Here is a 27,716-nt window from a genome sequence, read left to right as displayed (position 1 = left end):
CAAACATCTCCAAAACAGAAATGATGTTCCAAAGAAAAAATAACTTCAGCTATCCTCATGCTTTAGGATACTTAGAATCCAAAAGGAATTTTAAAAAACAAACAAAAAAATCCATGAACTGAGACTTAATGGATCCTGAGCTCTTTCAGCATTGTTGTTTGTCTTTCATTTTTAAACACATCAATGACACCAGAGGGTAATGTCTTGTGTGTGAATTGGACTTAAGAGAATTGCACAAAATTGCCCATCAGCCTTTCTCTCTACCTAATTCAACAAAGTCCAGTGGCAGGACAAAAATTAAGTAATCATCAGGGATGCAGATACCTTGGTGTCTTTGACAACATGACTTGGAATAAATTGTTGCAATCTGCCTGTTCTATATACTTTGGGTAGACATCCCCTCACTCACTGACAGGTCTGAGCTTCTCAGTTATCCCTCAGTGATGTTTATCCTATCTTGCCACGCCATGACAGTTTTCTAGATGTGCATTTTATAGTTTCTTGGTGTCATAGGTGAGAGTCGGATTAATCAGGTGGACACCAAAGGAGGATTCATACCAGAGGTACTTGTCCTCTCTGAGCACCTATTACCAATCCGCAAACCCAACAAGTGGGTCCAAATTTCACCCCTCTCCCAGTCCCCCTCTCTCTTTCCAATGCCATGGAGTCCCAGTTTTAGCTGTGAAAATTACTCAGGCAGCAACAGCTAGGCAGCAGTCTTTGAGCAGCAAAAGTATATATTGGAGGCTATAACAATAGCATCAGCACTGCAGAGTTCTGAACTGCTGGTATGGAGCAGATAGCTGTGTAGCACCAGCCCAGAGGTTCTGCTAATGCCAGGATGGACAACCCACAGCATGAGCATGGTGGCCAGAGAACTGAGGAACAGAGGGAGCAGGATATGTTTATAGGACAGCACACTGTGTGTAAGTGGAAGGTTTGCAATGTTCCACTGAGCTTAAAGGAAAGTGTACACCATCCATCTGGAGTCAGTTCACTTGGGGCAGAGGGTCTTAGCTGGTAAACTGAATTGCCCAACATAGAGAGGCTGAGATTTTGAGATTCAGCCCCCAAGGAAATCACTATCAAGGGGAACAGAGTCAGAAAGTGAAGAGGAAAGCAGGAGGAAATCAGGGAGGGGGGAATTGAAATTATTAAAGATCTTAAAAAGAAGAAAATTCAAAGACTTTGAACAAAAGTAGATAAATTAACAGGGAAAACATTTGTAATTGAAAAAAAAATATATAGTCTCTAGATTTAGTAAATGAATTCAAAAATTTATGAATCAATATTGGAAAACAAGGGGAAAAGATCCAATATGACAAGATAGAATAAATGAACCAATTTTTAACTCTACCAATAGTTTGCCTATCTTCCAACAGTAATCATTTTTTTTTCTTTTTTTGTCACATTGCCTAATCTGTTAAGTGTCAGTTGGCACCCCAGGTTTGTTTTAATTCTCATTTCTCTAATTTTAGTAATTTTTCATATGGTTATTTATAACTTGTATTTCTTTGTTTTGAGAACTCCCCATTCCTTTTCTTAATGTTTTTTCTCTTTTTTTCATCTATATTGGTATGAGTTTTGTGTCTCCACATTGGTTTCATTAGAAAACTCTCCTTACTAGAAACTGAGTGGCTACCTCTCAGTTGGGGAATGACTGAATAAATTATGGTATATGAATGCTATAGAATATTATTGAAATCATCCAGCAGGATGATTTCAAAGAGATCTGGAGAGACTTACATGAACTGATGCTAAGTGAAATGAGTAGAAGCAAGAGAACATTGTACACTGCAATAGCAAGATTATGTGATGATTGATCCTGATGGACATGGCTCTTTTCAGCAATGAGATAATTCAGGCCAGTTCCAAAGGACTTGTGATGGACAGAGTAATCTGCACCCAGATACAGAACTGTGGGGACTTAGTATGGATCACAACATAGTATTTTCACTTTTTTGTTGTTATTTGCATTTTGTTTTTTCTCATTTTTTTTTCCTTTTGAACTGATTTTTCTTGTGTAGCATATGATAATTGTGGAAATATATATAGAATTCACATGTTTAATATATGTTGGATTGCTTATCATCTAGGGGAGGAGGCTGGGGGAAGCGAGGGAGGAAAAAAATTTGGAACACAAAGTTTTGCAAGAGTAAATGTTGAAAATTATGCATATGGGTTTTTTGTGAAGCAATTGGGGTTAAGTGACTTGCCCAGGGTCACACAGCTTGGAAGTGTTATGTGTCTGACGCTGGATTTGAATTCAGGTGTTCCTGACTTCAGGGCCAGGGCTCTTTATACACTATGCCATCTAGCTGCCTCTATGTATATGTTTTGAAAATAAAAAGCTTTTACAAAAAAAAAAAAAAAAAGAAAGAAAGAAAAGAAAATTTCTTTTTCTATCTTATCAATTACTTCTGATGTTTCTTCAAAATTTCATTCTTGAGAAATTTCCACTTTTTTTCTGGCCTTAGTTCCATAAGGAATTTTAACCTCTGGGATGCTTTTTTATCCCTTTTATGGATCCCTTTGAAACCTGTTCTCCCAAAATATAGATTGTGTGTCTAGACTATGCTTGAATTTTCTTGTGAATGGCAATAGAAGATAAAAATCTGGGCCTAAAGTCAGGAAGATCTGAGTTTAAATCCAGCCTTAATTACTAGCTATGTTACCCTGGGAAGCCACTTAACCTTTGTCTGCCTCTTTCTTCATCCATTAACGTAGGGATAGATAATAATAACAGTCTTCCACAGTTGTTAAATGGATCAAATGAGATATTTGTAAAATGCTTGATACAGTTCTTGGCACACAGGACATAAAGTTAATAAAAGTTTGTTTCTTTCCTTCCTTCCTTCCTTCTCTCTCTCCCTCCATCTCGTCCTTCATTCCTTTCTCCCTTCTTTCTCTTGCTCCTTCTCTCCCTTCCTCCCTCCCTTCCTCCCTCCCTCCCTCCCTCCCTTCCTTCCTCCCTCCCTCCCTCCCTCCCTCCTTCCCTTCCTTCTTTCCTTCCTTCCTTCCTTCCTTCCTTCCTTCCTTCCTTCCTTCCTTCCTTCCTTCCTTCCTTCCTTCCTTCCTTCCTTCCTTCCTTTCTTCCTTCCTTCCTTCCATGTACAGACCTTTCATATTCTATTTTGTATTGTAGTTATTTGAAAACATCATTGCACTTTGTAGTTTGTAAGCTTCTTGAATGAATGAAAAATCATTAAGTACATACAAAGTACTAATCTGTAGTTGATTGCTGGGAATACAAAGACTGTCCTGGCCCTCAAATAGTTTATATTCTAATGGGGAAAACAATAAGCATGTAGGAGTAATGGGGGAGTATCTGTCAGTAGATTGACAGTAGCCAAGAACTGTGGCAGAGTTGATTTGATCATGATTCAACCATAGTTCTAGAACTGGAGGGGAAGGAGGAGTTGAAGGAAAGAGGACAAGTCATGTTTGAAGCATGACTGGGCATTCTCTACTGTTTTGGGTATTTAGTCTGGGAAGCTCTTGGAAAGGAGTGTTTTAGAGGAAGGAGTACCACCTTGAAAGCAAAAACCTTTTATTCATCTTTGCCTCTCTCCTCATACTTAAAACTGCATTGTTTAGAGTAGACCTTCATTATGTATTTGTTGAATTTGCTTAGTCAAAAAATGTTGTGTTAAATGCATTGTTTCAATATCCTACACCTTGTGTAATATCTTAATAGTTTATGAATGCAAAGTTTTTTTTTGTTTTGACTTCCTCCCACATCGTACCTTGTTGCATAAACAATCCACATTGTTATTAATATTATTGTATGAACTTATCTTTCTCCCCAGTTCTACTCTTATTTCTTACTTCTGTTTCTGCTGAAGGTAGTCACATATGCTTGAAACTTAAGCATTTTCTTTAATTACCTCTTTCCCTTCCCTTCCCTTCTTACATCTAATCAATTACCAAGTTTTGTCAGTTCTATTTACACAATATCTTTCAATAATAGTCAGAACCTTTCTGTGGGCATTATCCCATTACAGGCCCACATTACCACACACAGACTTATCACAATAGCTTCCCACTTCATTTCCTCATATCTTGTCTTTTCTCTACCAAACTATCCTATACTAGTTCCAGAGTACTCTTCTGTGTAAACCAGATCATATCATTGGTCAATGCAATCCTTTAAAGTGCAAACTCCTTGGACTGATGTTATAAAACCCCTTGATAATCTGCTACCCTACTGATGTGGGCTAATTTCATGCTAATGCCTAACCTATTCTATGCTTCAGCAAAATAATGTTTCCCCCATCCCTCCTGTTCATATTCTATACTTTTTTGAATTATGCACCACATATAGAAATACAATGGTTACAACCAATGTTGGTCTTTTTATCATCATCTTCATTGTTGTCAACAACTTTTAAGCACCTATAGTGTGTAGTGTTTGCTCATTATGCAAAAGGTGTTACACAGATCTGGTTTCTGCCTTTTAGACAGATATAGTGCAAAGCATACCTTGGCCTAGGTTATACTATCCTTATAGCCCTAGTATATTATATCCAGCTCTCAAATAGCCAAAGAAACAGAAGACATCTTTTGAAAAGATCCCTGTCATCCTTAAGTTTCAAGCTTTTCTTATAGCAGTTTTTCATAAGTTACTTATCGTAATAAAATCAGTTACATGAGTTCCATTTTTTCTTTTCCTTCTGCCAATTTTTCAGTGGAAGAAATGGTGACTGGTCAAAAGTCAGACAACCTATACTAAAGGGATAGTTATAACAACCAAGATCCTAGGTAACCCATAACCTGAGTCTCTGATTAATTAAAAGCTGACATTATTAGTAGTTAGCTTTTCATCTCCTAATATGTTTCAGAATATGATGAACATAAAGGATTAAGGAATGAAAAGAAATCTCTTTGGAGAGATTTGTAGGTATCTCTCTCTCTCTCTCTCTCTCTCTCTCTCTCTCTCTCTCTCTCTCTATATATATATATATATATATATATATATATATATATATATATATATATATATATAATTTTTTTTTCTTTTTGCTGAGGCAGTTGGGGTTAAATGACTTGCTTAGGGTTACATAGCTAGGAAGTGTTAAAGTGTCTGAGATCAAATTTGAACTCAGGTCCTCCTGAACAGGGCTGGTACTGTATCCACTGCGCCACCTAGCTGCTTGGTACTAAGTTCTTAATGACAAACTGGGTTTGAATACTGTTCCTACTATGATTAACAGATCTCGATTATTTCAGAATGGCCAGTATACTTGCAAGATAGACTAGTAATTATATATCTTGAGTTCACTGTTAAATTCCTGATATTACAGCCTTTGGAAGACAATAATTTGAATCAAGCTGAAAGCTTCTCATACCAGGTTGAAGTGTTCCATGAAAATGTTTTGAAAGGCATGAAGATAACCTGGTAATTTTATGCTAGGACATAAAATTCTGGGATCCTAGGTAACTTTCCAGTCAAAGATCAGATTGGCCACATTTGGAGTTGTCAAAATGTTTGATTCTTCCTGGTTTCCCATAGCTCTGCAAAACATGAATATGTTGATTGAATGATTGTTGCTCAGAAATTGAATTGTGTTACTGTTTTGTTTTTCAAATTCAGACACACAGGCCTCATATTGTAGTCTTTGACCTTGCTGATTCTGACACTATAGTCCCTGCCGCGAATGAAATCCTACAATGCACTGGTCATGTGGACATATTAATCAATAATGCAGGGATCAGCTATCGAGGTACAATAATGGATACTGCCCTGGAGGTGGACAAAAAAGTGATGGAGACAAACTACTTTGGTCCTGTTGCCTTAACAAAAGGTACAATGACAATGGGTTTCTTTTAAATAGAGAAATGTTTTCTTAACTTGGCCCCTTATTCAGTCACCCTCTATTGTCTTCCTTTCTTACCCATCCCATTGTTTATTTTCATAATAGTTTGGTTACTGGTTATTTCATTTATCCAAATTTTGCTACATCTAGTTTATAGTTTCGTCTCATGATACATTCCCAGATTTTAGTTCCATTGCTACTGTTTTCCTATTCAGTGTGAATTTTTTATCAAAATTTCCTTTGGGACAGGAATTAGGGTTTTCTTGCCCAGGTCTTACTTCTCATGAGAGAACTTAGCAAGCACAGTTTTTCATTTGAGTTGTGCTTGCTATTAATTTCATTTTGGGGGAGGAGACAAAGGGCATTGAATTTACCATTTAAAGTTGTCATTCATTCCTTCATCGAACATCTATTTTCTTTGGGCCTTTTATGAGCAAAAGATTGGTAGATAACATTTGATAAATAAGACAATCTTCACTCTTTAGGAAGCTATAATTGTCACCTTCGCTCTTGCAGTCCTTCAGTACAAACTTGCCAAGCACTGTGCTAAGAATGAGGTTATTGTGGTCTTGAGACTACCATGACAGTCTCTTCTTGTGGAACCCTGTAGCTCATAGAATCTTTACATCAAAACCATTGTTATGAGATTAGGCTTGGTGGTCTTGAGACCATTATTAGCAGTTTTCTCTTTTTCCTTCTGTCCCCTTCTTTCTCTTTCCCATTGCTTGTTGTAAAGCTTTGCATTGAACTGATTCCCATTGTTTTCCATGTTATTTTCAGCAATTGATTTGTGAGAGACCTCTGGCATAAAGGAGTCCTCTATTGATTCGGTTTCCTATAACTGGTTCAGTGTCATACTCCCCCTGTAGTGCAAGTTGTCAATAAATTAATTCCTTGAAAAGTGATCCATTTTACATCTAAGGAAAGATCCATGGGTCAGCCAGATATTTTGGGGAAAACAACTCCCTAAAGAGTTCAGAAGCTGAGAATAACACATAAAACAGGAGAAATCAGTTCATTGCAAGCTTTATTTCAAGCAATGGGCAAGAGGGAGAAGGGAAAAGAAGAAAAGGTAAGAGCCAACATTTAACTCACATATATACTAACAGAGTATAGCTTACATGAAGACGGTACTTTGTGAGGAACATGGAAACATGGCTCTATTCAGCAGGAAGAGGGTATTACAGGGGAAAGTGTGCTCTAAAATGCTCTTCTGAAAGTGGGGGTTCTTATACTCTGATTTGGGCAGCCACCTGGAGGTGGCCTTTTTGCATATCAGAGGTCAGAACAAAATATTATTTTAGGAATTTGTTATCAGGGCAAAAATCAGGCTTATGGTAGAAAACATATTATTTGGGAGACACAGCTGTACTAACTTCAAAAATATTATCAGTATTTTTCCACAAATATGTTCTATAAACTTACGACTTCCTTAAGGAATAAGCAGGGAGTGGGTGATCAGTGAAAAGCCACCTGCAGAAGATGGAAGTTGTCTTAAAGGAAGCTAGCAAAGCTGAGAGGCAGAAGATTCCAGACCTGGGTCACAGCCTAAGAAATAACACTGTTGGAAAATGAAATGTTCAGTTCAAGAAACAGCAGGAATGCCAGTGTCACTGGATTGCAAAGTATGTGGCAGTGAACAAAGTGTAAGAAGAGGGAGAGGCAAGGTTGTGAAGGGCTTTATTACCTTGGGGGTAATGGGGAGCCACTGGAGTTAATTGAGGGGGATGGGATCAATATAGTCAGACATGCCCTTAATAGAAAGATTGTTTTGGCAGCTGAGTAGAAGATGAATTGGAAAGGGGGGAGACAAACCAGAAAGCTATTGCAGTGATCTACCAAGATGGCATTTGTGTTAATGGCAAGAAGGGGACATAAGAGATGTTGTGAAGGTAGAAACAAGACTTGGCAACAGATTAAATTTGTGGAATATGAGTGAGAAGTGAAGAATGATACTAAAGTTGTCAGCCTATATACAGCTTGTGTGTGTGTGTGTGTGTGTGTGTGTGTGTGTGTGTGTGTGTCTTCCCAAGAGACTCCTTGAGAGCTGGGACTATCTTTTGCCTCTTTTTTTGTATTTCCAGTGCTTAATACAGTGCCTGTCACATAGTAAGTTTTTAACAAATATTTGTTGACTGATTGATAGTAATAGGGAATTTGGGAAGAGGAATTTGGTAAGAAATATGAGTTTTTGGACATTTTTAGACCAGTTCAAGATCTCAAAGCAGTTAATAATGTGAGACTGGAGCTCAGGAGAGAGATTAAGTCTAGATTAGGATTTCGGAATCAACTGCAAATTAAAGAGGAAAGATTTTCCAGAAGAAATTGATAAACAGTATCCAAGGCTACAGAGAAATAAAGAAAGGGTATCGAGGCTAATTAAACTTGTCAACTATTAAGTTTGGAGAGCAGTTTTAGTTAAATTATGAAGTTGGAAACTAGATTATAGATTATAGAATTGAATGAGAGAAGTGATGGCTTTCCCAAGCATTGGTGAGAGCAGATATAAAATTACATTTAAGTAGCAAAAATTGTCAGATTAAATTAAGGTGGTTTTGTTTTGTTTTGTTTTTTTAAAGGAAAGGGGAACATGGAAAACTAGAAAGGAACTAGTTGTACAAAAGTGAAAAGGGCAATGTGCTAGAGAGCTCGGGATGGAATTTATGTTGTGTATAGAGGGTTTGTTTAGCCTTGGCAAGTAGGAAAGACACTTTATCTATCAGAGATTGGAAAGAGAAGATAATGCAGGATGATTTTAGGGATATGAGATGAGGAGACAGATAGAGATGTTAAATAGCCTCAGTTTCTTTTGATAAAGTATGAGGCAAGATACTCAACTAAGGGGGGAAGGGGAGGGGAATAAAAAAATTACTATCAGAGGCTTGAGGAGGTTTAAAAGAGTTTGCAACAAATGGCCATCAACCAAGGTAGAAAGTTTTACATCAGTATAGTATGCAGTCCATATAATGCCTTCCTACTGCCATCTCACACAATAGAAGGGCTTGGCACATGAGTCTCTGACCATGATGGTTTCAAAGAACAAGTGAACAAATCATCCCAGTCTGGAAATCAGAATCTAGTCCATATTTACAAACCAATGCTGCTCTGATGCCCAGTGAGCTGTCTTTATATTAGCAAAAGGGCTCATTCATCACTGATTACAACTTTGACCATGAATTTGGCAGGACCAATTGTATGTAGTAATTGAACTAACTTTCAAGCTTTATTTTTCTTCCCATACCACCCTCTACTGATCAAGATAGAGTGGTAAGGATACTCACCAATACAATGATCCAAGACAGTTCCATGATGGAAAATGCTGTCCACATCTAGATAAGGAATTGGATGGAGTATGTATCTTTGAAGTAAATATACTATTAGAAGTTACCCAGTATTAAGTGGTTGAATGGAATAGGGGTGTTAGTCATTGAAAGCCATTTCCCTTAAAATCAGGGGACTGTGGTGGGGGAGTTGAGCTAATATCAGTGGAGAAGACACCCTCAAATCCTTCTGTGTATTCTGAAGACCTGAGAGGAAATATAATCCTGAGAGAGTAGAACCTTAGTATTCATATTACATGAGCATTAGTCAGAGACTAGTAATCCTGAGAATGAAAATGGAGAGGGTGTGGAAATAACTTGATGGATAACCATAAATTTAAGAGTTTCCAGTTTTTAGAGTTCCTTAATTTAAGAATTTGACACTACATCACCAACAAAATCCAACAGCAAGAGATACAAAGAGAAATTTTCATTCAAAATAACTGTCAATAGCATAAAATATTTGGGAATCTACCTACCAAAGGAAAGTCAGGAATTATATGAGCAAAATTACCAAACACTTTCCACACAAATAAAGTTAGATTTAAATAATTGGAAAAATATTAAGTGCTCTTAGATAAGCTGAGCGAATATAATAAAGATTACAATACTCCCAAAACTAATCTACTTATTTAGTGCCATACCAATCAGACTCCCAAAAAACTATTTTAATAACCTAGAAAAAATAACAACAAAATTCATATGGAAGAACAAAAGGTCGAGAATTTCAAGGGAATTAATGGAAAAAAAAAAAAATCAAATGAAGGTGGCCTAGCTGTACCTGATCGAAAACTATATTATAAAGCAGCAGTTACCAAAACCATTTGGTATTGGCTAAGAAATAGATTAGTTGATCAATGGAATAGTTAGGTTCACAAGACAAAATAGTCAATAACTATACCAATCTAGTGTATGACAAACCCAGAGATCCTAACTTTGGGGATAAAAATTCACTATTTGACAAAAACTGCTGGGAAAACTGGAAATGAGTATGGCAGAAATTAGGCATGGACTCACATTTAACACCATATACCAAGATAAGATCAAAATGGGTCCATGATTTAGGCATAAAGAATGAGATCATAAACAAATTAGAGGAACATAAGAGAGTTTACCTCTCAGATTTGTGGAGGAGGAAGGAATTTGTGATCAAAGAAGAATTAGAGATTGTTATTGATCACAAAATAAAAAAATTTGATTACATTAAATTAAAAAGCCTTTGTACAAACAAAACTAATACAAACAAAATTAGAAGGGAAGCAACAAACTGGAAACACATTTTTACAGTTAAAAGTTCTGATAAAGGCCTCATTTCCAAAATATATAGAGAATTGACTCTAATTTATAAGAAATCAAGCCATTCTCCAATTAACAAGTGGTCAAAGGATATGAACAGATAATTTTCAGATGATGAAATTGAAACTATTTCTACTCATATGAAAGAGTGTTCCAAATCACTACTGATCAGAGAAATGCAAATTAGGACTACTCTGAGATACTACTACACACCTGTCCAATTGGCTAAGATGACAGGAAAAAATAATGATGAATGTTGGTGGGGCTGTGGGAAAACTGGGACACTGATGCATTGTTGGTGGAGTTGTGAACTGATCCAAACATTCTGGAGAGCGATTTGGAACTAGGCCCAAAGGGCTTTCAAACTGTGTATATCCTTTGATCCAGCAGTGTTCCTACTGGGATCCTAAAAGAGGGAAAGGGACCCACATGTGTAAGAAATGTTTGTGGCAGCCCTTTTTGTAGTGGCTAGAAACTGGAAAATGAATGGATGCCCATCAATTGGAGAATGGTTGGGTAAATTGTGGTATATGAATGTTATGGAATATTATTGTTCTGTAAGAAATGACCAGTGGGATGAATACAGAGAGGTTTGGAGAGACTTACATCAACTGATGCTGAGTGAAATGAGCAGAAACAGTAGATCATTATATACATCAACATTGATACTATATGAGGATGTATTCTGATGGAAGTGGATATCTTCGACATAGAGAAGATCTAATTCAGTTCCAATCGATCAAAGATGTACAGAATCAGCCACACCCAGAAAAGGAACACTGGGAAATGAGTGTAAATTGTTTGCATTTTTGTTTTTCTTCCCACGTTATTTTTACCTTCTGAATCAATTCTCCCTGTGCAACAAGAGAACTGTTCGGTTCTGCACACATATATTGTATCTAGGATATACTATAACATAATTAACATGTATAAGGCTGCTTGCCATCTAGGTAGGGGAGGGGGTAGAGGGAGGGAAGTGCACAGAAGTGAGTGCAAGGGATAATGTTGTAAAAAAATTACCCAGGTATATGTTCTGTCAATAAAAAGTTATAATTTAAAAAAAAGAAAAAGAAAATGATTGAACAACAACAAAATAAATACTTGTTTATTGATTAAAAAAAAAAAAGAATCTGACACTGGCTTCTCAAAGAGAGAATTTCTCAATAATGTGTAATATCAGAAAGAAGTAAACCACAGATGAAAGGTTTAAAAAACTGTGCCATGAGATATATCCTATATATCCTGATCTGCCTAACTTTCCATGACATTTCTGTGAGTTAGTCAGATGATGCTGATCTGAGATAGATGTGAAGTATTTGTTTAGCAGTACCACAAATGGTTATCTTTAGAAAGGTACCTAAATGTCTTTAGTACCTTATATGAAAGATTCATGCTTATGTATTTGTTCATGGTGTCTCAAGTGGGGTGGCATTCCTTTGTATCTTAAACACTTTCTGTGGTGGAGGAAATAAAGGTTATTGCATACTTGGGAGGGAAAAAAGAAACAAATGGTCTTCAGTGAATGAAAGCATGAATAGATTAGAGAGGTCTAAAAAGATTGCCTTGCTACAGTAAGAGCCCAATTAAGACTATAGAAATACTCTGGTGAGCTGTATCTGTTTAGTATTAATGGCTTTATTTTTGTGAAGTCTTTTGTTTTTTAACTGCTATGATGTCTTATCCTAAACTTTTTTCTCTTTTTTTTTTTTAGCAATTCTACCCTCCATGATAGCGAAAAAACAAGGTCACATTGTTGTAATTAGCAGCATTCAGGGCAAAATCAGTATTCCTTTCAGATCTGCATGTAAGTTACTTCAAATCCTTTATTGAAATCCAAGTCTTGTTCAAAGTCCTGCAGGCTTCCAACCTGTGAACCTATCAACTAAAGGAAAGGCAAAGAATAGTAATGAACATTCTTGAAGAAATATTTAAAATGAATGTTATAAATATTTAATGGAAGAAATATGAAATTCAGTAGCATGATATATCCAGAAAAGTCTGAATTGGAAATGTGATAAAAAATGAGCATCTTTCTCCTTTTATCCACCATTCTGTTATAATTCCTCATTGGCATGGAAGTACCAAGCTACTTTCTAAGTTCTCTCTTAAAATGTAGGTCAGGGGCAGCTAGGTGGAGCAGTGGATAGAGTACCAGCCTTGAATTCAGAAAGACCGGAGTTCAAATCTGGTCTCAGACACTTAATACTTCCTAGCTGTGTGACCCTGGGCAAGTCACTTAACCCCAGCCTCAGAAAACAAACAAACAAAAAAAAAAAAGTAGGTCATTTAATTTTGATGAATTTTCACTTTTACCATATTCCCCTAGTTTTATGTTCATTTAATACAGAATTGAATAATAGATTGCCATCTCTTGAGATTAGTTTGGAATTGACATGGGGGGATGCTATCTACTAGGATTCTGCAGGCCAAGAACTATAGAAAAATCCTAGGTCCAAGGATAGGGAACCCAAATTAGTTCTGGAATCCGTTGGCAGAATACAGGTTACATTTAGTGTTAGCCTTGGTGTCTAATTTTGGTTTGGCACTAGGAGCTTGCTGAAAAATAATCCAGATCTTTAAGAAGCCTCTAAAGTAAGCCAGTCCCTCAAAAACCCTTAGGACTAGACTAATTTTATAGAATTTTATAGATAGGAGCAAATCCCTTATCATCAATCCAGCTCATACCCCTTGGAAATTCCAGATCATGTCATTTTTAGCTGTACAGATGTAGCTCTGGAGGGCATTTTAAAGGTTTCCTAGCCCAGCTCCTTCATTTTATAGATAAGTAAACTGATCTAGAGAGATGTGCCCCAAGCTCAGAAAGGGAATAAGTTTTAAAATTCAGCCCAAGTTTAACCATGTTGTCTTCTTCTGAAGACTGATCTGAGAACAACAAGTGAAATAACTGTTTAACTTCCTTCATTTGGCTTTCTCTGAACTTTCCTTAGTTTTGTAGCCATTTTAAATCTTATTTTCCTGACTGATAAATAACTTTTTTTCCTTAAAGGCTCAGAATACTATATTTTAGAGAACTATGAATTTCAATTAAGAATCCCCTATTTATATTCTTAAAAACTATATTTTGGGATATTTGTACTCAGTTTAGTGGATACCACATTCTTCCTCGGTATCCTTGGAACAGTGCCCCCTAGTCACTTCAGTCCAGAAACTGGGATGGGCATATTTCTTAGCAGGTGAGCAATTTCTGCAACATTTCTAAATGAAAATTTACCAGAGAAAAAAGCTTGCAAAATGAGTTGCATAAAGAATAAAGTTATTGGGGCAGCTAGTTGGTGGTATGGATAGAGCACCAACCCTGCAGTCAGGAGGACCTGAGTTCAAATCTAACCTCAGACACTTAACACTTCCTGGCTGTGTGACTCTGGGCAAATCACTTAACCCCAATTGCCTCGGGGTGAGGGGGAGGGGAATTACGTTATCTGTTTTAGAGTCAATGTTTTCCTTCTCTTTGTGTGTTCCTTATGTGACCATGTTTTGCAGATGCAGCCTCCAAGCATGCAACCCAAGCATTCTTTGACTGTCTTCGGGCAGAGATGCAACAGCATGAAATTGATGTCACTGTAATCTGTCCTGGCTATATCCAAACCAATCTCTCCCTCAATGCTCTAACTGCAGATGGATCCAAATATGGAGGTGAGGAACAAATTTTCCTGTGCTGTTAAGGATGGCTGTAGGTGTGTGAAATCACAGAGTGCTACTTCCTTTGACTATGGGATTCTTCTTTCTCAGTTCGCCAAAATGAAAAAAATTCCAGGATGGATTCTTAGATACTAACTCTGACAGATCTTGAATCACTTCCCCAATTCTTCAGCAAGAGCTTGTGACTCTGGACAAGTCAGGTTTAAGCAGTATATCTGATATACTAACTCTAGATAAGGGCCCCTTTGATGCCTAAGGACCTTGAAAACAATTAAGCTCTGATATGAAAAGTCTCTAAACTTCCTTCAGATATGGCAAGAGAATAGTTAAGACTAATTAAGTTTACTTAATCTGTAAATTGTCATGACCAAGCATAAAAGAAAAAACAAAGCTACCTTTAAGTGTAGCTAGCTGTCCTCTCTAGAAGCTGCCGGATCACTCTCTGGGAAGAGATCTGCTGTGTCTTCCAATCAAATCTCTCCGACAGATTCTTCTTCCTGTAACGAACCGTTGTCTCCAGGCAGTTGCTGTTAACTCTTGTCCAGAGAAGTGACTTCCCTTCCTGCAGGGAGCCCCGTCAAGCCTGATGCAATGCAGAGTCTTCTTCTATCTCTGGGAGTCCTCTCTTTTATTCTCCCAGAGAATGGGCGTGGGATAATGCAAGGGCTTCTGGGAAGAACCACCTCAGCCAATGAGCCTGCTCCTTCCATCAAGTCAACCTGAGTTCTCACCTTGTAATTGTCCAACCTGAATTCTCACCTTGTCACTATCCAGACAACCCAAGTTCTCACCTAGTAATCCCAACATCTCCCCCTTTCTTTTGATTTAGAACATAGGACAGTCGTGATCTTGAAACATAAATCCATCAATATGGGAAGTATTACACATAATTACATAAATTACATAAGCACATAGTAACATAGTAACATAATACATGCTAGAAGTATATGACAAATAACATAATCAAATAATCATAAATTGAAAATTTATAAATGTCCATAAGTCCATTGTCCATTAGTCTCATCTTGTGTGAGGAAGTCCAATGATTCCTGCTGGTTTTTAAAGTTCTTTAACAGTCTTCTTATTATCCATGCTCTTTCAGTGTCAGATGTTTCTTAGATCTTCTCCTTTATTTTGAGGTTTTTCTCTTTTTCTGTCTCTCTCTGATAGACAAGGTGAATACGACTCGTTGGCACCCATCTGATTCCTTTTCCTGCTGAAGAAATACAAGCAAACCCTCTCCCCCAGGCAGTTAACCTATCTGGTCCCTTCCATTCACCACTTTCTGGATCTCTCCACATCACCTGGCGATTATCTAAGGACAGTGGAGATGCTCGCACTGGACATTGCCCTTCTGGTGGGTTATAAAACCTGTCTGCCGGAGCCAGTGCATCTTTGTCAAAAATTAGAAAATTAATGGTATAGAGAACTAAATTTATAAGTTCCCTAGGGCTACCTGTGGCTCCCCCTTTCTTTTGTTTTTGGAGGAGTGTCTTAATATCTCTGTTTCTTCTCTCTACTATTGCCTGCCCTTGAGGATTAAAGGGTATGCCCGTGGTATGTAAAATCTTATACTGTGCACAAAAGTGTGTAAAATGTTTGGACGTATATGCAGGTCCATTGTCTGTTTTTATTGCTTGTGGCACACCCATAATTGCAAAAGCTTGTATAAGGAATTCAGTGACCACTCGGGCTGTCTCTTTTGCTGCTGGCATTGCAAATGTGAATCCTGAAAAGGTGTCTACCACGACATGAATAAAAGATAGACGACCAAAAGATTTATAATGGGTCACATCCATTTGCCAGATTTCATTGGGTCTCAAACCACGAGGATTCTTCCCTGGAGGGAGTGTAGGAGCATGGAAAGGAAGACAAGCTGTACAGCTTTTTACTATGCTCCTAGCTTCCTCTCTTGTGATTCCAAATTGTAAAACGTAAAGCTCGAGCAGCCTGATGATATTTAGAATGAGATTCTTGGGCTTCCTGAAATAAAGGACTACTGGCTAACATGGTTAGAAGGCTATCTGCCTTTGAATTTCCATCAAAAATGGGACCTGGAAGTCCACTATGTGAGTGGACATGCAAGATATAAATCTTGCCTGGATGTTTTCTCACTTGCTCTTGAAGTTCCTTAAAGAGCTGATAAATATTAGAGGCTGCAAATTTTATTTGGGCTATGGCAATTCTTTGTACTACACCTACTGAATAGGCTGAATCAGTAATTATATTTACGTCTCCTGGGTAATAATTAAGAGCTAGCATGATAGCAAATAATTCATTCTGTTGAGTGGATTGAAAAGGAGTCCTGATTACTCTCTTTATGGTTAAATCATGAGAGTATATAGCACAAATATTTTCTTTGGAGGCGTCTGTAAAGATTGTTGGTCCTTTAAGAGGAACCTTAGAAACCTTTTCTTCAAAAATCCATCACCAATTATGTAGTAGCCGGGTAATCTTTAATGGAGATCCATGTGCAAAATTTGGAGCGGTGGCCAATAAAATTTACCATTCTGGGATGGTCTCACAGCATACATTAATTTGTGCGTTAGTATAGAATGTGTATATTTTTTCAGGACTTATTCCAGATAATTGTGTTACTCTCTTAATAGCCTTTAATAAAATCCTAGCCACAAGCACTGGGTAAGGTGTAAGGCTTTGTTCTGGTTGTGCTGGGAGGTTCACCCACTCAATCACTCTGTCTCCTTGATGAAGGACTGCTGTGGGTGCCTCTTTTGTAGCAAAAACTGATATTTCCAAGGGTTTTTGAGTGACTCTTTCAACCACATTGGATAAAGCCAGTTCAACTTCTCTCAAAGCCTCTTGTGCTTCTTTTGTAAGCTGGCGTGGTGAATTTAAAGCACTGTCTCCCCTTAAAATGTCATATAGAGGTTGTAGTTGATTGGTAGTTAAGCCTAACACTGGACGCATCCATTGGATATCTCCTATTAATTTTTGAAAGTCATTTAAGGTGTTCAACTTCTCTGTTCTTAAAGAAAGCTTTTGTACTGTGAGTGTCTTAGGATATACTACGAACGAAGCCCCTCTCTAGACCTGCAGGAGGCCTCCCCAACTCCCTACACATGACCTGCCCAGGGGCCTGACATTAAGAATATTTGCCGAACCTTTCCAGCCACAGGTAGCCCTAGGGAACTTCTAAATTTGATGTTGGGATTACTAGGTGAGAACTCGGGTTGTCTGGATAGTGACAAGGTGAGAATTCAGGTTGGACAATTACAAGGTGAGAACTCAGGTTGACTTGATGGAAGGAGCAGGCTCATTGGCTGAGGTGGTTCTTCCCAGAAGCCCTTGCATTATCCCACGCCCATTCTCTGGGAGAATAAAAGAGAGGACTCCCAGAGATAGAAGAAGACTCTGCATTGCATCAGGCTTGACGGGGCTCCCTGCAGGAAGGGAAGTCACTTCTCTGGACAAGAGTTAACAGCAACTGCCTGGAGACAACGGTTCGTTACAGGAAGAAGAATCTGTCGGAGAGATTTGATTGGAAGACACAGCAGATCTCTTCCCAGAGAGTGATCCGGCAGCTTCTAGAGACGACAGCTCGCTACACTTAAAGGTAGCTTTGTTTTTTCTTTTATGCTTGGGAAATAAAAGAGAACTTCCATGTTGTCATAGCAAATGGCTCCCTCCTCCTCCTCCTCCTCCTCCTCCTCCTCCTCCTCCTCCTCCTCCTCCTCCTTCCTTCTTCTTCTTCTTCTTTTTTGGTTAAGAGCAGCACCTCAGCTCCTATTCACCTTTAGCAGGGAGTAGACACAGGGTCAAAGTTTAAATTTTGTACAGCTGTGCCTTTTGCTGATTCTGAACCACATATATCTGCTAGGCCTGTAGTATCCACCTTCTCTTTTGTGTGTCTGTCTAGGTCTTCAAGATCTCAGAAACTTCTTTTGCTTAGTTTGACTTCCAGTTTTGGCAGCTCCTGACATATTGTCTTGAATTCTCCTACAATTGAGCAAACATGTATTTGTTGGTATAAATCTGCTCAGTGTTTTAGTGAGAGTGTGTAAAGCTGAAAAACACCACAGTTTCTAGCCTCAAGGACCCAGGAAAAGAATGTGATATGGACACAAGTAAATATGACTCAAAGCTGATGAGGGCAAAGGGGAAGTCTCTAGACAAAATGCTCTGGGAAACAGGCAGAAAAGAAAGAGATCACTTTGAGCTGGGGAGTTAGGCAAGGCTTCATAGAAGACATGGTGGTTTTTGGACTGACCCTGGAAGGAAGAGAAAGATTTCAGTGGCTAGAGATATGGGATTATCTCTGTCAGATCTGGTGGGTAGTTATGCAAATTTACAGAGGTAGGAGAAATTTAAATGAGATAGAGAATAGCAGCAGTAATAGGAGGAGGCTGGAAAATAGAGCTCATTAAGAAAAGTAAAATGAAATGAGACTAGAAGATAGATTGGATCCAGTTTGTTAAATGCCAGGTTGCAAAATTTGTATTTTCTTTTATGAACAGTAAGAAACCACTCAAGGTTAGGAGTTTACATAATCCAACCCATGTTTTAGAAAAATAATGTTGGAAGTAATATAAAAAAGAATGACTTGGAAAGTGGAGATTTGAAGCAGGAACAGCAGTGAGAAAAATGTTACAATATGTAGTATAATTGAAAAGCAGGGAGGACCCACAATGGAGTAGTGATATTTATAAGTAATGATTAGAAAGCATTTGTTAAGCATCTACTATGTGCCAAGTACTGTGCTAAGTGCTTCACAATACTATCTCATTGGATTCACAGAAGAACCCTGTAAGGCATGGACTATTTTGTTATAGATCCATGTTTCAGTTGAGGAAATTGAGGCAGGAGAAGATTAAGTGATTTACCTAGGATCACACAGCTAAAAAATATTTGAAGCTGGGTTTGAATTCAAGTTTTCCTGACTCCAGGTCCATTATGTCTCTCAGCACAAGATGGATGAGATGAGAGATATGGGATCTAATTGCATATCATAGCTACAGAAGAGAAAAGGATTAAAAATGTTTCTGAAATTTTGAGCTTTCAGTAACTGGGAAAATGATCATTCCATCAATAAAAATAACAGGTAATATGGGAGAAAGGATTTCTTTAAAAGGAAAATGAAAAATTCAGATTTGTACATTTGGAGTTTCAGGTCCATCAAGAGACATTGAGGGAATGAGAATAGTTAGAAATGTAAGACTGGAATTCAGGGAAGTTAGTGAGGCATGGATTTTTTTCCTAATATACAAACTCCAATAAATTCAGCAATAACAGAAGTCCATCTTCAAATATTTGATAAGATCCATCCATTCATATATATGAATATAGATATACACACATATAGACATATACATTTATAAACACATACATATTTAAGTTTGTAAGTTTGTTCCTAAGTCAAGAGCCACAACTTTCTTGGAAGAACCCTTACAGCATAAATAATGACTTCCAGAGGCAGAGGTCTAGTAGGCTTGATAGTTGACAAAACTATTATTTTGATGGCTTTCTAAGCTTATTTTCAAATTAACAACAATGAGTATACTACCATTTATTTATATTAACATAAATATGATGTGAAAAAATGAGTTCTAATTGTCAAGTAATAGTTACACATGGTCTTTTGGGTGTTGTTCTGTCTATATTTCATATCAGTTGTTCATGCTTCACTTAGAAAACCAACAGAATATTGATCCTGAGAATGTTTTTATTCTGTGGCTTCTCTTGGTCCTAAATTTAAATACTGCCTCAGCACACTTACTAGTTTTGTGACTCTGGGGAAAAGAAGAGATTGGACTATGATGATCTCTGAGGTCCCTTCAATCTCTAAATTTATGATTTCATAACAGGACAGCCCTTAGTTATAATCTCTAATTCTTAAAATATTACTAATTGAATTACCATTTATTTACTAGCTAGAAGATTAGAGAAGCAGGACTTGTCTGTGATATTGACTCATAGATAGGCATTAAGGCATATTTTGATTAATTAGAAGAGATGCAGCATGGCAGTGACTGAAGAGATGGCCACTAAGAGCAAGAACACCTGCCTCCAATATATACTGGCCAGAAGACAGTAGAAAAGGCCCAAATCATAAGACTAAGGATTTATTGTTGTTGCTGTTATTGCTTTGGAGACGAGAGGTTTAGAAAGAATTTATTAATTTATTAATAATTTCCACAAATATCAGGCACTGTACAAAAAGAATGGTTAGCCAAAAGTATATTAGCCACCATTAAAATTAGATTGTTGCAAAGGAATAATTTCCCCCTATTAGCTTCTCTGAGCTTTGGTTCTCTCAAATGTGAATACTAATTACCTATATCACAAGGTTTCAAAGCAGGTGCCATATAAATATGAATGCTATTATAGTAAGCTTATCTAAAACTACTATGTTGCAGAGAAAGTGCTAACTTGTATTGGTAGAGGGAGTTTTCTTACCTGAAATTCACTATAACCAAGAAAACATGTGTCTGATCCCCATGCTTTCCCTTAGTTGAACAAGTGAAGTCATAAGGCTTGAGAGAGCATCCAGAAGGTCTTTTGGTTTGTCCCATGTCTCTCAACAGTATTTAATTAAAATCATAGGATTGTGGATTGTAATTTTTGAGGTCCTCTAGTACAACTTGTATGTTTTATTTTATTTCCAACTTCCTTATTTTACAGATATGGGAACTGAGGCCTAGTGAGGTTAAGTGACTTGGCTACTGTCATTAATTATCAGGGTCTTCATTATCAGAGCTGGGAAGCAATCCTAGATCCCAACACCATTCCTATCACACAGTTCTCTCTAGCTAGACTGGGAGTTCCCTCCCCTCCCCACCCCATTTTGTACCTCGATAGCTGCTTAATAAATGCTTGTTGATTACACATATAAGAGAGAAGGAGATTTCAATGCCTTTGGTAATCCATCCCATTAGTCATTTTCCAAAGTTAGGACATTCCATATAAAACACTGGGATTATCACTGACTCACAGAATTATAGTTTGGAATGACCTTGAGAGTTCATCTAAGTCTCTGTTTCTGCCTACAGAAAGATTAACGGAGGCCATATAAATTTACTGGAAAACAAAAAACAGGTTAACAGAGGTCTTTCCTACTCCCTCTTCCCCCTGTAGTTTCTCTCCCCACCTCCAGAAATTACTTTGCATAGACTATATATGCTCTCCCAGAATACTTCCCATTTCCCTCAGGCAGAAAATTAGCTTCCAATGGGCCAAGACTATTTTGTTTCTACCTTTATTGCCATCAGGGCTTAGGTCAGAGCCTGTGTTGTAAGCTTCTGAGATTTCTCAAAGTCTTAGGAAAGTGAAAGGGATGACTGCCTAGCCCATTTTCATTTTCAGATTTCCAAGTACTGCTTCCTAACTAACTCTAGGATCTATTGGTACAGCTAGCATTTATATAGTACTTGCTAAACATTGCTATATACATTGTGTCTTGATCAGTTAATTCACCAATCATTTATTAAGCATCTGCCATTGAGTAATTGTTTTATAGTTCAAGAAATCTTAAGAGAAATGGATTCCCGTATTTCAACTAAGGATATTATTAAAGAGGAGCTTTGGGCCACTGAATTGATCGGAAGATACACATATATACAGGTGAATGCCAGATAATTTGAGGAAGAGAGGACTAAAAACTAGGTATATAAGAAAAAGCTTACTGAAGGAGGCAGCACATGAGCTGAGCCTTTAAGAGAACTAGGGTTTCTAGGAATTAAGGAAGGATATACCCTCAACATATGGGGGACAGATTGTGGAAAGTTCTAGAGATGGGAAGTGGAATGCCAAGTTGAAGGAACAAGTAGGTTGGTCTGGCTGGGATATAGAGTACGTAAAGGGAAGTGATGTGAATATCTAGAAAGCTATGCTGGGGCCATATTGTGATGGGATTTAAATGTCACACTGAGGAACTTGTACTTTATCTCAGATACATTAGGGAGCCACTGACAATTCCTGATCAAGGGGAATAACATGGTAAGATGTCTTAAGAACATTATTTTGACTTCTCCATTGGGGATGATTTGGAAAGGAAACCAATTAAAAAGCTATTGCAGTAATTCATCAGAGACATGACGAAAACTTGAAACAGAAGTGGTGGCCATGTGAAGAGCAGAGATGTGATGGAACCTATATCAACAAGGGTGAAGTGTGAAAAAAGCCAGAGCTGAGGGTGACTCCAAGGTTTCAAACCTGGTATATTGGAAAGATGGTAGTGTTCTCTGCAGAAAGAGCGACACTTTCAGGTGGTAAGATATTAGGTTCATTTGGACAATAGAGAGAGAGAGATGTTCACTAGGCAGTTTTGATGTGTAACTGGAGTTTGGGAGAATTTTAGGGCTGGATTGACAAACGTCAGCAGGCTCCAAGTGGTAAGTTGGAGTTACCAGTCTCCTTATTGTTGTGCACACCTTGTCTGCACTTTGTAGCCTCACTAGAGGTGAAGTACAGCTGGCCACTAACTAAAATGACCTTTTCTCATCTAGGCTTTGATTAAATTCAGTTTCTTTAGCTCTTCAACATATTTTCTAGCTCTTATCTTTTCTTCCCCCTTTTTTTGCTCTAAATTTTCTGTTGTCCACATCCAGCTGTCTACATGGAGAACAAAAAAACTTATCATGGTAAAGTTCTGAGTATAAGATGATTATTATTACTACTGTACCATACTACAAAGAATCACTAACATGAATTCAGATTTCCAAAATACTCCATTTTAAGTATAAACAAAAGTGTTGCCAGCTTTATACTGTAGTAATAACTATTGAGTGTGAATAGATCAGATTGTGATAGTTAGACTCATTTTTCATTGAGAGTCTATCTTATTTATTGAGCTTCCCCCACTCAATATTGTACTGATTTTCAAAGGTAGTTCTATATTACCAATTGTAGTCAGCTTGTTTTCCACAGTGACCTTTCTAAGGGTCATTTTTAGTTATTTGTATATAGTTGGCCTTCCCTATCAAATTTGAATAAATTGTTTTTCTTTCGGTTACCACATACAAAGCACTTTGAAATTTTATTTTTGCCGTGAAGGGTGCTGGCCATACCTTTCTATATGGTTTTAGCTGCAAACCCTAATAAATAATGCTTTTTCTTTCATCATTCATACCAGTGATGAAAAACATTAAATAGCAACAGATCTTTCTTGAGACTGAATATATCCCATTCTAATACCTAGAACAAAGTAGTCCTTTAATAATAGCCATTTGGGGGGACAGTAGATAAGAGTACTGAGTCTAGAGCTAGAGCCTCACAGATCTGAATTCCTATGTGACGTCAGACATTTGCCAGCTGTGTAGCCCTGTACAAATCACTTAACCTTTGCCTCAATTTCCTTATTTGTAAAATGAGAATAAGCCCTGTCTTATGAAGATATTGAGAATCAAATGATAATTGTAAAATACTTAGCACGGTGCCTTGTTAGGATTACTAAGTGAGAACTGAGGTTGTCTGTTTTTATTGCTTGTGGCACACCCATAATTGCAAAAGCTTGTATAAGGAATTCAGTGACCACTCGGGCTGTCTCTTTTGCTGCTGGCATTGCAAATGTGAATCCTGAAAAGGTGTCTACCACGACATGAATAAAAGATAGACGACCAAAAGATTTATAATGGGTCACATCCATTTGCCAGATTTCGTTGGGTCTCAAACCACAAGGATTCTTCCCTGGAGGGAGTGTAGGAGCATGGAAAGGAAGACAAGCTGTACAGCTTTTTACTATGCTCCTAGCTTCCTCTCTTGTGATTCCAAATTGTAAACGTAAAGCTCGAGCAGCCTGATGATATTTAGAATGAGATTCTTGTGCTTCCTGAAATAAAGGACTACTGGCTAACATGGTTAGAAGGCTATCTGCCTTTGAATTTCCATCAAAAATGGAACCATCAAAAAACACCTGGCCCTTGCCAGGAGGGACCCTGTCTTTCCACATTCATCATTGTCCGGGTGTAAAAAGCATTTGTTCCCACTGTAGCACAGCGTCTTATGATCTCCTCTAAAGGAGCATCTTTGTCTAATCTCCATATAATTCTTTTGCAAATCTCATTGGCATTTTCCTTAGCCAGATGTCTGGTCATTATTTCTGTAGCTGAATTTTTTCCAATAGTTCTTTTGACAGCAGTTTGCAAACGTCCCACAAAATCTGCAAAAGGTTCATTGGGACCTTGCTGTATTTTAGTGAAAGCCTCTCCACGATCTTTCTGTCCAGGAAGGACACCCCAAGCCTTTATTGCAGCCTTAGCAATTTGTTCATATATTGTCATGGTATAATTAATCTGTTCCGAATTCTCTCCATACTGACCTTCACCAGCTAAGTGCTCAAAAGTGAATTGTGTGTTAACTCCTATTTCCAAATTGCATCTGACTTGAATTTTACATAATTCATGAAATTCCGCAAGCCATAATAAATTTTCTCCAGGTTCCAGACATGTCCTTGCTATGGATTTCCAATCATTCGGGGTTAGGACTTCATAGGACAAACTATCTAGTAACATTTTAACATAAGCTGATGTAGCCCCATAAAGGGTACAACCTTTTTTCAAATCCTTAATTTTATTCAAATCTAAAGGTGCATATCTTCTCCTTTTTTGACCTACAGAGTCAATATTTTCAATCACAGGATATGCATGTATAAAATCACTTATATCCTGTCCTTCTCTCTTAGCTTTAACCAATGCTTTCTCTAATCTTGTCATAGGCTTAGGCTGCTTCACAGGCAATTCTGTTTGTGTTTCTGCCTCTTCCTCTCCTCCTCCTTGCTCCACCCATGAAGGGTTAATTGAGGGAGGAGATGGGAGGTGCTCCTGTTGCTGTTGCTCAGAATTGTACTTAACTTCATTGTTATCTGATTCATCCTTTTCACCTAGTTTAGTTGACACCTCCCCATTTTGCTCCTTCATCTCTTCCTTTAGAATAACATTTTTTAAAGCTATTTGGATTAAATTATAGGTATGAATTGTATCTTTGGAAACTGAGTTTGGTCTGGAACCAAAGGGTAAAATGTCACAAAGGTAATTGTACTGTTCACCTAATAATTCTCACCTTGTCACTATCCAGACAACCTCAGTTCTCACTTAGTAATCCTAACAGTGCCTGACACACAGTCAGCTCTACATAAATGTTAGATACTTTTATTATTAATAATAAACTAACTGATCAAAAAGATTATAGCCAACCTGCTTAGGATACAAATTTTCAGCAAGTCAGGGACTTTATTCAGTTATTGAATAGTATGGGATAATCTGAACACCCCCCCCTTTTTTTTAATAAGGAAAAATAATAACATTTGTTCTAGAAGGAATCTTGTCTTATCCAAGGTCACAAAGGTAAGTGAAGCCAGTTTTGAAAGCATAAACCACATAAAACCACATACAAAGCACTTTGAAATTTTATTGCTTTCATCATGTCTCTGATGAATTACTGCAATAGCTTTTTAATTGGTTTCCTTTCCAAATAAAAATAAAATAATAATAAATAAAAGCATAATCAGTAAACTCTTTCCTATTGGTATGTCAACCAGCTGGTTTCTCTTATCATAGGATGCAGCCCAAAGAACCACACAACAGTGTCAAACACCACCTACCTAGTAAATAGCCTTCTTGTAGGTAAATTTAACCAGCTGATTTTTCTTTCTTCACATTGACTTAAAGCTTTATGTACTAGCATTTCTGACTTTATTTTTTAGTTATGGACAAGAACACAGCCAGTGGCCGAAGTCCTGCAGAAGTGGCTCAGACGGTCCTCACAGCTGTGGGGAAGAAGAAGAAAGAAGTGATGGTGGCAGATATGTTGCCTTGTTTGGCCGTTTCCCTGAGAACTCTGTCTCCTCGGCTCTTCTTCTATATCATGGCAATGAGAGCCAAAAAGGAAAGAAAAGCAAAGGACTCTTAGTCATACTTCAGAGAGGCTCCATTCAAGACCAAGCACACTGCTGCCTGATCTTGGTTTGGTATGTGCAACAATTGGAAACATTAATGGAAACATTAAAGGGTCTAACCAGTGGGGAAAGTGGTTGAGCTGTTTGCTGCAGGTCAATGGGTAGCCTCTTGTGGCAGGGGAAAGGAACTAAAGGAATTATACTGAGCTCATAAGGGAAAGAGATGAATTCCAGAAATATGGATCTTTAAACTGCAAGAGAAATGAATGATACTAGCCAGAGACCAATGATCAAGATACGTACCTGTTGAAACCACTTCTGGCATTTCCAAGTTGCCAATTCTGCTCTCTCCTGTCAATCAGTACAATCCTTTGAGTCAGAAAGAATATCAGGATTTCTGTTCCAGTAGTTTGACAAACTTTGACTTATAAAAAATTAGCCTGTTAATTTTCAGCATACAACTCATCCTTAATTTTCCCCCAGAAGGCTCTATACATTTGAAAAATTATTTCTTCTGTCTATTCTACAGAATTGTTCAACTGTTTTTTGGTCCTAACCAGTGAATTCTGGGATGTGAGGATCTCAGAGTATTGCTTCCACTAATCAGGCAATTTATTTTTGACAGTTGTCTTGAGTACTGAGAAGTTTTAGTAACTTGTCCATGGTTATAGTCAGTATATATCAAAATCAGGACTAGATCTTAGGTCTTCTAACATCAAGGTCAGCAAAGGTCCTCAACATTACACTGCTTTTCATTCAAAGCTTTAGCAGTATCTTTGTATTTAACCCCTATGATATACTGATCCTGGACTTAGGAGCTTGACATATCCTAGATTTTATTGAAATTGGATTTGCAGAGAAATAAATGCCTTTCATCCTCACCTAACATACTATAAAAAATACAAAGTGTCAAATAGCGATACAGCAATAAATTGAGTATTACCAGAGAAGTAATATTAGCCAAATGCCATGTGAGGGGCCAAGGCTTATTACTTATAATTCCTGGGAAGGAGAATTTGAGATGGAGGGGCAAGGTTGTTTTGTTTTCCTGGCTCCCCTGATCCAAGATATCCTGAACATTCTAGGGGATCCTTGGTTGTGCTATGGAAGCAGATAAGATGGGAAATAGCTCTCTTCCTACCCCAGAATACTTGGAAGCACTTGAATTTGCTGTCCACAAAAGGCTCTTATCATGAAGAAGAATTTTTTCAGTTTTCTTCTTAGCAGGGGATGAGACTGGCAGGTAAATGAAACAAGCCAAAACAATAATCTGTAACCCAAGAGAGCTGACCGCTAATTAAATTCCCGACCCCAATTCTGAGCAAAATAAAAATTTCCTGTAATTTTCTTTCTTCTCACTAGTGGTGAATGTGACTATATTGTTACTGTATCCTTTTTCAGAGAATATCAAAAATCAAAAGCACAGCTGTACCTTGAACTTGTTTATATACATTATTAAATAAGAACATGTTTACTAGTAGTAGGTGATGCTTTTTCTCAGTAATGCTTAAAGTTCCATGTTCTACTTGAATATGGATGATTTTTTTTTTTAATCAAGGAACAGTGAAGTAAGTTTATTGATAAAGGTGGTTCTTTGGGAATTTTAAAACAGACTAGGACTAAAAAGAAATATCTACAGATATTTATTGGAACCATGAACTTTGAGAAAAAGCTAAGAGTATAGATGGAAGTATCAGAATAACACTGCAATCCACTACTCTGGTTTAATTTATGGTAAGTTTAGATGCAGCTTGACCTGTCCACCTTGTAACAATT

General features: G+C 37.6%; 1 protein-coding gene across 1 annotated transcript in view; it reads left to right on the top strand.

Moving 5' to 3' along the window:
* Positions 1–27,301, top strand: part of DHRS7B (dehydrogenase/reductase 7B) — a 77,249-nt gene extending 49,948 nt beyond the window's left edge. The window contains exons 4-7 of the mRNA XM_074281274.1: positions 5,594–5,804; positions 12,144–12,236; positions 13,934–14,086; positions 25,749–27,301. Coding sequence (XP_074137375.1) covers positions 5,594–5,804; positions 12,144–12,236; positions 13,934–14,086; positions 25,749–25,954 — 663 coding nt within the window. The 3' untranslated portion in view covers positions 25,955–27,301. The remainder of the gene's footprint in view (positions 1–5,593; positions 5,805–12,143; positions 12,237–13,933; positions 14,087–25,748) is intronic.
* The last annotated feature ends 415 nt before the right edge of the window (positions 27,302–27,716 follow it).

This window comes from Sminthopsis crassicaudata, chromosome 1 (assembly GCF_048593235.1).
Source record: "Sminthopsis crassicaudata isolate SCR6 chromosome 1, ASM4859323v1, whole genome shotgun sequence".
Lineage (NCBI taxonomy): Eukaryota > Metazoa > Chordata > Mammalia > Dasyuromorphia > Dasyuridae > Sminthopsis > Sminthopsis crassicaudata.
Note: the sequence above shows the minus strand (reverse complement) of the source record. Positions and strands in the feature narration are given on the sequence as shown.